At 47.9% G+C, this 11,111-nt stretch overlaps 1 protein-coding gene across 4 annotated transcripts in view; it reads right to left on the bottom strand.

Moving 5' to 3' along the window:
- Nucleotides 1-2,860: 2,860 nt before the first annotated feature.
- LOC149364976 (uncharacterized) overlaps nucleotides 2,861-11,111 on the bottom strand; it is a 184,839-nt gene continuing 176,588 nt past the window's right edge. For all 4 annotated transcript variants that reach the window (XM_089574974.1, XM_089574973.1, XM_089574971.1 and 1 more), the window contains 5 exons: nucleotides 7,826-8,434; nucleotides 6,254-7,231; nucleotides 4,633-4,833; nucleotides 4,070-4,228; nucleotides 2,861-3,380 (listed from right to left, as the gene is read on the bottom strand). In XM_089574974.1, the coding sequence (XP_089431100.1) occupies nucleotides 3,252-3,380; nucleotides 4,070-4,228; nucleotides 4,633-4,833; nucleotides 6,254-7,231; nucleotides 7,826-8,434 (2,076 nt within the window). In that variant the 3' untranslated portion in view covers nucleotides 2,861-3,251. The remainder of the gene's footprint in view (nucleotides 3,381-4,069; nucleotides 4,229-4,632; nucleotides 4,834-6,253; nucleotides 7,232-7,825; nucleotides 8,435-11,111) is intronic.

The raw sequence follows: 11,111 nt of genomic DNA on the forward strand, positions 1-11,111 counted from the left end.
GACAACACGCCGGCTGGTAGTAGTATATAGATAGAGACTCCTTTGAAAAATGGCTTGAGCAAACAGGAGAAAAACAGCGAGGAGGACTTGGCGCCCTTTTCCCTGTGCACACTTGGTGCATCATCATCACCTCTCCATACATTTTTTTTCTTTTGTATTCCCTCATCTGTGCATCTATCTGAAAACCTCTGCCTGGACTACAAAAGTAAGAGGTCAAAATGCCAATACTTGAGTCGAAAACATGTCTATATACCTTTTATTAGTAAATATAGAATGATGCCAGGGGAAATATTTGCTACTGAAAGAATAATGCTTATGTACCGTATGTACTCGCATAATAGGCGCACTTTTTTTCCAGAAAATCCGGCTCAAAGTTCGGGGTGCGCCTATTACGCTGGGTAAAATTTCCGGAAATTTTTCGACTCTCAAAATTGAACACACCGCGTAAACGCACTCGTGTACGGGCCGTTTTCGCGAAGAAAATGTTAAAAAAAAAAGTCCATGTAAGGGCCGCACCGAAACTTTCGGAATGCACGCGCCGAGGCCTCTGCGATCGGCTCCGGCTGCGCGCAACGGGCGCTTGATCGCGGAGGCCACACAAGCGCACAGGAGCTTCCAGACGCCGCCTAAGGCCAAGCTCATCATCATCATCATCGTTTTCCTCCGCCGCGAGCTTTCGCTATCTATATCGCCATCAGCATCTCCAGCTTGTTTTTTTTTTTTTTTGTTGTTGTTGCTGTCAAGTGCCGGGATTTGCGGTAGCGCGATAGTTATCGTGGTTTATGGCTTTGCCGCGGAGCGTTGATGTTTTAGCTCGACGGGCAAGCACCTTAACAGCTACACGGCTGGGAGTTTGCTCTCGAACGCGGCAAGCGTGCGGCAGGTCGGAAAATACGACGTGGCCGAGAAGTGCGGCAGTTGCGACTGCGGCGCTCTTAAATTTTCGTACGTGACTCCAAGGTTTTCGCCGGCCTAAGTCGGGAACGTTTCCGGCTGGAGATGAAGCTTTCCAAACAGACGTTTAAAGTGAGCATCCCTGAAAACTGTGTGCGGCTGTTCTACGCGATGTCGTTGTACGTGCTGTGGGTCCGCAGCAGCTGCGACGGCAGCAGCACTAGTAGGGACTAGTAGTCAGTTCAGCAAAAACTTTGTTAAAATAAAGATTGGGAAGCGGGGGGTGGCGAGGCGTCGGCTTGCAATCGTGTAAATACAGTATTGATCACAGTGCCAAGTTCGGGGTGCGCCTATTATGCGCGGAAATAAAAAAATCTGATTTTTCGCGCCCTAACTAGGGGTGCGCCTATTATGCGAGTGCGCCTATTACGCGAGTAAATACGGTATTATCCAGCTTTTTTTTGTGACTTCTAGAGCTGTAAACCCATAGCAAGGAAAATTTTGTGCTTCTTAACCCATGCATGCCTACAAATATAAGATTTGAAATTATTCTTGGCAATGAAACTGGTTTTTGTTTTTCAATCATCGTGTAAAAGCACATCTCAAAAACCAGTCAAATCTTGGCCTATCAACCGATGCGTTTCTCTCCCAAAACTATTATCGCGCCTCCAAGCAAGCTTATTTTTCCACTTTGAAAAATGTGAGGTGTGGCTTGAAAAGACATCACAAAGAATCGTTTTTCCCCCTTTTTCTTTAAAATTTTGAAGAGAAAGGTTTCTTGTTGAATGTACAGACAATACAATACACATGTAGCAGCTTATATACAAAATGTACAGCCATGCTAGACTACTCACCCCCACAGAACACATAAAAAAAAAAATGTCCCCCAAAAAGCGAAAAAATTCACCGTTTGTAAAGCAGAATAAAATACAAAGTTCGCTCTGCTCCATTAAAAAAAAGAAAGAAAAAGGTTAAAAACTATGCCAGGTACAATTTTTTTCTTCTGTACAACTAAATGATGAATGAAAATGTGAAAGGTGAAACCAGGAGACCACTGTACACAATCTGAACAATCTTAAGTGACCGACAAGAAAGAAAAGCCTCGCGATGCTTTTTTTACACAATCAATGCAATGCAACGTATTTATCAATGACAGCACAATGTAAAAAAAAAAAGAACTAAACGTGCAGGATGAAAAACAGATTTACACAAAGTATGCAAAACCCCCTTACGCTTTGGGGTTTTCATCATTTTCAGTTCGCGCCTTGCTCTCCACAACCATGTTTTGTTTGCGCGACAACAGGGGGAGCTAATAACACTCTGTATGACTGCTCCCTTCTTGCACACCCTCTACGAAATATGTATGCATGTGTGTGGCAATGAAATCCCTGACTTAACATCTCACCACTGTTGCCTTCTATGAGTGAACATTATACAGAAACTGTACAACACTACTGTTGTCTCGTTATGCACACACCTACACACATACATACACACACACGCACACACATGCACACACACATGCATTGGACAACAGCTTTGAAGGAGAGCACATTTCTTTTCACCTCGGCTAATATTATATACACACTGAAAATCTTTGCCTTATTTACTTATATCACATGGTAGTTTGAGCCTGCATCTATATATAGCATATTTTCTTGTCTTTTCTTCACAGCCCCCGCCCATTTTTTTTTTCTTTCGCCTGCTCCATCACTTCAACTGGCCTTCTTCATTCAAGACTGGTGATGCTCTCTCAACTGGAGATTATTACTTCATATACATAATATATATATATAATGTATATATATATATATACTGTATGTATACATACATAAATATATGTACACATGCACATCCATCAGTTATGTACAATACAGATAATGACAGGATCACTCGCAAGAAACAAAAACACTTTGCCCCCGCCCTTGACATGCAGTTCCCTGCTCTTTGTCCCCCCCCCCCCCCCCCCCCCTCCCGTACTCGCCCGACCCAAATGCAATGCGACATACTCCTCTCCTTCCAACAACAAAAAACGGGCGGAGAGGGGCAGCAGCGCTGACTCACACACTGCGCGCCTGCACGCACAGACACGAGGAGGGGGTTGGCAGACAGCACTCGGGGAGAAACAGATGGGTCGGGCATGGCGCAGGCTGCCGCCCCTCTCTCTAATAAAACTCTCTGCGCCATATGCAAGTGGCCAAAAGATAACGAAGTTTGCAGAGCACCATTGGTTTCTTGGGTTTGGTTTCTTCGTCTTGATGTGTGTGCGGAACAACGGGCTTCCTCCTCTTCTTCAGTCCCAATCGTGAGATCTCTGCCTTTCGGCAGGGGTAGGAACGGGTCCTCTCCACCCACCATCACACGGTGGCGATGATGACCAGCAAGTGGGCAATGTCACTGACACTGTGCAGTAGGTCGGGTGCGATGCGAGCCAGGTTTTCGGTGGAGAACTCGCAGGAAGGGAAGATGTGAATCACGTATGCGGGCTGCAGGATTCAAAGAAAGAAATACGCATGATTAACTCCTTCCCACACAGTCAAGCGATGAGAGGCAAGAGTTTTACGAGTACATTACTTGTGGAGAAGAAAAAACATGAAATTCACGTTTCACCTCTTCTGGTACGGCATGCATCAAGATCCTTGCTGCTCATGTGCAGCTGGCATCTTTCTTTGAGATTATTCTGATGCCCAACAGAGAAACTGTCCTGTGTAGCGACAGCTGCCGGTTCTCCATGAACAACAAATTTGTTCTTGACAAACACTGACAAACATTTAGGAGACCAATGACAGGTGCAATGGTTCCCCTAGTTTACTTCTGCGAGACAATGTACAAGTTTGCAAATTCAGTCAACATTCACGTCAGGAGGCTCCGACCTCAGCGGTATTCACTTATCTTGCTCGTTTCGCCTCCACCAAAACGCATGCATAAAAACGTTTGCTGCTGAGCAATGTCGGTGCGCGTTGAAGGACCTTGGGTGGTCAAAACTATTCTGGGAGTCCTCCACTATGCCACCTCTTTCTTCTTTCACTCACCCCTTCCCTCACGAGGTGGTTCAGGTGTGCACATTCAGCAAGACAATTTCTGCACCTTTCCTCATATTTATAACTGTCATTATCATCATCATCATGATTACACACAGCATCATTTCCAGGGTTGGCACAGAGGCCACACTCACCTGTTGAGAGCCGGGCGCAGCAGCATTGACGATGCCTGCCGCCTGCTTTAGCTGCAGGTAATTGATGAAGCCATTGCGCAAGTTGTTGGACTGCTGCAGCACGTCCATGTGGTCTCGCCCACAGGGCAGGGCCAAAAGGATGCAGTGCTCGTCTACCATCTGGAACAACAAAGAGTGCCGAGGATGCACAATGGAACCTGCCAAACTGAAAAAGCACCAGCAAGCCCCGGCAATGTGCAAGATACAATTCTGTTTTCTAATCAGCTAAAAGAGCAAAAGATTCAAGAGCTTGCTAAGTACAAATTGCAAGCTGTTTGAGCTCTTTAACACCAGGCTATTTTCTGGTTGACATGTCAATCACTGCTGTTTATTAACTTTTTCATAAACACTTGTTGATCAACAGATTCACCTTGATCACACACTCATCTCAGTCAGAATGCGCATCAAAAAGCTCATGACTTTGTCCATCAAACAGTGCATGATGCCAGTTCTGCTGAGGAATTACTGCTCAGTCAGCGAGACTGAAAACTGACATCAAAAGAGAAGGTGAAAATGAAGCACACCTGCATCTTTCGGGCTACTCCTTCAAGCTGGGTCTGCTCAAGTCGCATCCGCTGAGCAATGCGGACTGGTGGGGTGCAGCCGTCAGTCATTGGTGGAAGTGAAGCAACAGCAATCCTCGAGTTGCCCGACACAAAGTGCATTTGCACGGCTGCTTGGTCATTCTTCAGGGCTAGCAGACCTTGCCACATAACAGGGTAGCGCTGTGTGGGATAAACAAAAAATAATGCAAGAGTTGTCAGTGGACTTTATCTTAACTGAGGGAACAAAGGGAACAAATAGACGAAGAAAAATAATTACAGAACAGCACCTGTCTCTAATTTCGTCCGTGTCTTCCCTTTCCTGCTTTTTTCAGCTATCCATTTCAGCCAACTTGCCCAACTTTCCGCTCTCCTATGTGTTACCTATGTTTAGCACTTTTATCACTATGCTCCGTATTAGGATACTTTGGCAAGTAGAAAACACTGTGAGGTCTACTGCAGTCTTTAAAAAACAAAAATGCAGTGTATGCTACAAAGCACCTTGTGCAAATCATGAAAAATGGCTAAAAATGGCTTTTTTAAAATTGTTGTATCCAATTGTATGCCTTGTTTTCTATGCTGTCCTGAAGTTTCATTGCTGAAATCCACATGAACATGCACTAAAAAGTTGTTTTGGGAACCAAAGTGGCACTGCATACTGGCAAAATACTCAAACAATTGCTTTTTTTTCCATTATGATTTTCCGACTAGATGCTTACCTCGTGAAGTAGATTTCTTCACAACTGTTTTATCTATTCTGACCCCGTTTATTTTGTTGCACTCCTAAGGCCATAATGCAGGCCAAGCTTTCGTTGTTTTTCAAATTTATAATCTCTAAGTTTCTTGTATTAAATTTTATTCTCAGCCTAGACGTGTCAGTGAACATTGTATCGCAAAAGTTCAAAACTGAAAATCTGTGCTAGGCTAAAAAAATTCTAAGCATGCCAAATACAATGAATGCCAAATCAGCCTTCTGCCATGTGTATTTTGTTAGCTCTGCAGGCTGTTTACAATATTCAGGGTGAAAATTGGTAGTTGAAAACTACATTCTTCAGATATAATACTGAAATTCTGTGTGTAGTTATAAATTATTTCACACAGGCTTAAAAAATATCATTTAAATCCATCAATAAAATTTTGAATGGCACAGCCTCCCTTAACTTTTCTGTGCAAAAGTGCTTTTTAATACTGGTTAGTCCTGGAACAAAAGCATCTTTTAAACACGTCCACTTGAGGCAGTGTGTAATTGCATTTACGGTTAATGCCAGCTTCCTTTTGAATTCGGAAGTGAGCAAGCTGAGTGCACAGGCACTAAACTTGCAAAAATGTGTTCCACTGTTCCTCTATTTTCCTTGTTCGAAAGGTGCTTATTCTGCATTCAACACAAAGAAACTAATAATGCTAACCTGTGAAATGTTTTCTACTTGAACTTCTATGCTCGCCACAGAAGCCATTTGTGTTTCTCTATACACTGTGGGCCGAATGACACACTGAAGAGTACAATGTCCCCCCGTAGTGATGATGATGATTTACCCATAGCTTTCGCAATTTGCTAAATTATGAGGAAAGTAGACAAAGTGGCAGCTATCCAACTGCAACCCACCTGCAGCAAGAAGGAGTCCCCCTGGGGGGGCACCTGGCTGGCATGCGGTGGCGTCTGCGGCTGGGACCGGGGTGCAGCAGGTGGAGGTGCCAGGGCGTGCGCTGGGGGTGGGCCGTGATGTAGGGGAGCCTCGAGACCCGTCTGGCGCCGCTCGAACGGAACCCCCTTCTTGGCCACTTCGGCTTCCTTCTTGAGGGCCAGTGCGCCCCCTGGCGAGTGCAGGAAGGGCGGCGAGCCCCCCAGACCCCCTGCTGGCTCGTGGAAAGCCTGGTGGGCTGCGGGGGGCTTGGGGGGCTCATCGGACGGACCCTTGTCAGGCCCAAGGTGGCCGGCCCCCCGGAGGCCGTAGGGGCTGGCCACTGCGGGAGAGTCCGTCACTCGCTCCTGGGGAGACGAAGCGATCCGAGGACTCGTCTGGCGCAACGGCGGGAAAGGTGGCCGCAGGAGCTCCTTGCTGGGTACGACATCCTTGGGTGCTCCCTCAGCCACAGTTGGCTCTGCGTCGCCTCCTTTCATAGGGGCCTGCGGCCGGCCCTCCTTGGCACCCTCGCGGGGCTCTGGGGGCGCTCGAAATCCTCCCGGGGGATATGCAAAGCGCAGCCCCTGAGCTTCAGGTGGTAGTCCGTAGTGTGGGTGGGCTGCGGCGTACAGCATCTGCTGGTGGTGCATGTAGGCGGCGGACAGCTCCGAAGGGTGCATGCTCAGGTGGCCAGGCACCAGCAGCGGCTGACCAGGTGATGGTCTCAGGTGCAGCAGTTCTTGGGGTGGCGTGGCTGAAGGGCTGGGGCCGCCGACGTGCAGGCCTGCCCCCGGGCGTCCCAGAGGCCCGCCTCCCATGTACTGCGAGGCAGCCACAGCCAGCTGGTAGTTCTTGTGCTGCTGCATCAGGTGTGGATTTTGCAGCAGCTCAGCTATGACTCCGCCGCCCGGAGGTGCCACGCCAGTAGAACTGCTGGTGGCTGTATGCGAGCTTCCAGGCTGTAACCAGGGCAAAAAAACAGGCATGCTCTGTACATGTGGGGCATTATGCTAAACTCATCTGTCCTTAATATCTGGATAAGGAACGTTGGCCTTTCTGAATCCACAAGGCCAAACAACTGACCTTCCAGCTTGGCAGCGTCCTCACCAATGAAGCTATGTACCTCTCAGCGTACTATACAGTCAGCATCAGTAAGCAGGTGACCGCTTTCATGCCAGTTCACCAAAACCAATAAATTTTTTCTATTGTAAGAATCCTTCATGCCCCCCCCCCCCCCCCCCCCCCCCCTCCCAAAAAAGTGGCGGTGAAGGATACAGCGACTAAGGAGCTAGATATTCTCGTGTTTTGTTGGGCCGAGTAAGTTAGCCCTAAAGAGTCACCTTCATATTGATTTCAACCGTAATCCACACCACATGGACTCCATGCTGCCCAACACCCAACAGTACTATGTAGGAGCATTGTGGTGAGCCCTTGCACATTATAGACTTGGAGAGAAATGCAATCAGGCCTCCCAGTGTACACCACTCTGACTGAATGCCAGACAATCAGCTTTAGATCAAGTGACAAGCAAGCCGTGCTCAAGGAGTACTGACCATGCCAGAGGGCTCGTAGCCTCCAAAGGGTGGCTGCAGGAAGCCGCCAGTCTGCTTTGCTCCGTGCTGAAGGCCTGGTACGGATCCCTTGGAGCCAACTGGAGCCCTCTGTTCATGGATCTTGGTGGGCGCCTGGGTCATGATAGCGGGTCCCTGCGGCTGCGGTGGCCCCTGTCCTCTGCTGGACACGACCCCTTCCACCAGGGACAGCTGCCGTGGGACTGGAGCAGGAGGTGTGCGAGACGAGGGGCCCCCACGCCCCACCATGCTCTGTGCTGGCATGGCAAAGCCCTCGGCCTTGATGTGGCTGGTGGCCACCACGTGTGGGGCCACCGACACAGGCACCCCTTTGATCTCGGCCGGGTGGTGTGCAGGGTGCAGGCCTGGTCCTTGCTGCGGCTGGTGTTGCTGCTGCTGTGGCGCCGGTGCCTGATGGTGGTGCTGCGGCACCTGGTGCTGTGGTGGCACTTGGTGGTGCTGCTGCTGGAGCAGCTGCTGGTGGGAAGGTGGCACATGCAACTGCGTATGCTGCTGTGGATGCGGTGGATGCGGCTGGGTGTGTTGCTGTGGGTGGTGCTGTGGTTGTGCTGGCAGCTGCGGTGGAGGTCCCTGAGGAAAAAAAAAGGACAATTAAGAAGTGGAAACATGTTGTGTCGTTAACATACAAATGAAATGTTAATGTGAACTGTGTTTACACCCTGCAGTAAAGCATGTTTTGTGCAGGTGCTGCACAAACACATCATTTAATTGGCCATACTATATGATTAAGCACCAATGCCATTATAGAACACTATTAGACACTGTTAGACCTTGCACGTATGCTTTACAGCTTTTACTAGTTTATAAAAACACAGAAATAAGTAAGAAACTTTGGCAACTCCATCTGCACCCTCTGTGCAATGTAATCAATGTTGTCATTATGATCATGCTGATCTGAGTATGATGGCCTATGCTGATGGCCTCCAGCCTATGTATGCTATTTAGCTAAGCTAGTGCTGCCATGCTGTGCTAAGCCAATAACTTCCGTTGCAATAGACCTTATGCAAAATTGCTGCCATCTCTCGGAGAAAAGAAGAACCAGTGGAAATCCGCCATGTTGGAGGATGACAGAAGCTCGTTCCGCCTCTGCTGTCTGGATCTAGGCGTGCCCTGCGTTAGCTTCCTTACTGCTGTGCTGGCTCGAAATCTTATTTCCTGTCACTTGAGCCTGTAAACATGACTGAATGGTCAGTCGACGGGTTTCTGCTGCCCGAGTTTCTAAGTGACTTCGCAGACACTTACTACGCGTCCAAACCACTTTCCGAACGCCACCGAGTACGGAGCTACAAGTTTTTCACGGAGTCCTATGTCAGTTTGCCGACGCTGAACACCAAGAAATGTTCGAAGAAAGTGTAATTTTCGTTTACGGCTAAAAATGTGCGCATTTCGGTCTAGTTTGAGTCAGTTTTTATTTGGTTCGATACTTTTTGCGGACGGGCATGCTGCTTGAATTGCTGTTGTGGTTGCGTTTTCTGTGTGTTGTGTCGGCGCCGAAAGCAAACATAGTAAACTTCACGCTCATGTTGGTAGTGTCGAAAAAAGTGGCCTCTCAACATGCGACGCTTTTCATTTTCCTTGAAAAGTTCATACAGCATTTGTTTGTTTGCCCTAGTGCTCTAGAGCCCCTAATTTGCCCTACTGCCCTAGACCGACAGATAAAACATTTTATTATTATTACCGGGCACATAGACCCCTGGGTCGCCGCACGACCCCACTACACAAGTGCTTGCCATTCTTGGACTATCGTCGTCAAAAACACGTAGTCCGTGAATGCAGCAGTGTCTATGGTTTTACCACGACGAGCAAGCAGTTGTGCACTGAGATTTTTGGAGTATTCTACACGCGTTATGCATTCCCGCTACTAGTTGGAACTATGGTACCGCTTGAGCGGCTGCCCTTACGGTCCTTTCTTTTTTCTTTTACACAAAACACGGTTTCGTGGAAACCGGCCGGTTCAGTGAAATCGCTACACGCATACAAGCCGTCGCTCCACAAAATAGGCACCTTTCCCTGGTCTAACAAAAACGATTGACTGACTTGCAGAGCGCAAACATTCTGTGCCACGGGCACTTGACCCTTGCTAGTGTTTCCGTCGAAACAAATATTCGCTCTAAAAACTAACGCGTGTAACCGCTGCAGCGGATAACGCTAGGAGCGACGGTTCTCACAAAGCGCGACCCGTACCACTGAACAGCTGATCACGATTACTCTCTTGCGAGGCCGATAATCGCAGCACTTCACGGGCAATCGCAGCAGAAAAACAGCTTTTGTGTGACATTTTCTTCCTGCCTACAAATCTTATTTCTAATTTCATTTGCTACATGGCGATACCGAAATGTGTTGCGCGATGTCTCGACATGTAGGGACGGTTCTGCAACATTTGTGCCGCGGATGTCGGGGATCGCAGTCCAAAAATAGAAATGCGCTCAAATCAAGCGCTCTTGCCTTTTTTCCCTGGGCTTTTGGTGACCCTTCTGCGTATACAGCAAGGCAATGAGCAATATGTGAGCATATTGAGGGCGGTGAGACTCGAGCGCGCGCGACGAGCGTGTGCCTGTACGTGCTGTGAATCCGGCGGCTATCCTCCAACATGGCGGATCGCGCGCGGCGACCGCTAGATGGCAGTGCGTTTCGCATAAGGTCTATATACAAGCTGAAACTAACTCACCAATATTCTCACAATGGTGTCACAGATGATGTTACCAGCTGCTTCAACAATGTGTGCCTCGCTGAAGGTGCTTGTCTCTTAAAATGCATTAAATATGTATGATGAAACTGCCTAATGTTTTTATACTAAGCTCTTTAGGTGTGAATGGATGGTGTAAGAAATACTCTTGAGTGTCGCTTTAAATTCGAAAATTGCAAAATGTGAAACACGCTGGTAGTACTGTTCTGCTCTAACAGCCCCAAGTAAACAACACCAGTGCACAGCACAGTATCCAAGCTTAGCCCCACAGCACTCAGCGAAAGTGATTACCGTGTTTACACGCATAATAGGTGCCCTTGCATAATAGGCGCACCCCCAGTTTGGTTGCAAAAAATGATTTTTTTATTTCCGCACATAATGGGCGCACATCGAACTTGGCACTGTGATCAATACTGTATTCACACGATTGCAAGCCAACACCTACCCCACACTCCCCAATCTTTATGTTAAAAAAGTTTTTGCTGAGCTGACTACTAGTCCTTATAGTGCTGCTGCTGTGGCAGCTGCTGCGGACCCACAGCATGTATGTCATCGCGTGGG

The sequence above is a fragment of the Amblyomma mixtum genome, chromosome 2 (assembly GCF_055824585.1).
Source record: "Amblyomma mixtum isolate Tamu chromosome 2, ASM5582458v1, whole genome shotgun sequence".
In the NCBI taxonomy this organism is placed as follows: Eukaryota; Metazoa; Arthropoda; class Arachnida; order Ixodida; family Ixodidae; genus Amblyomma; species Amblyomma mixtum.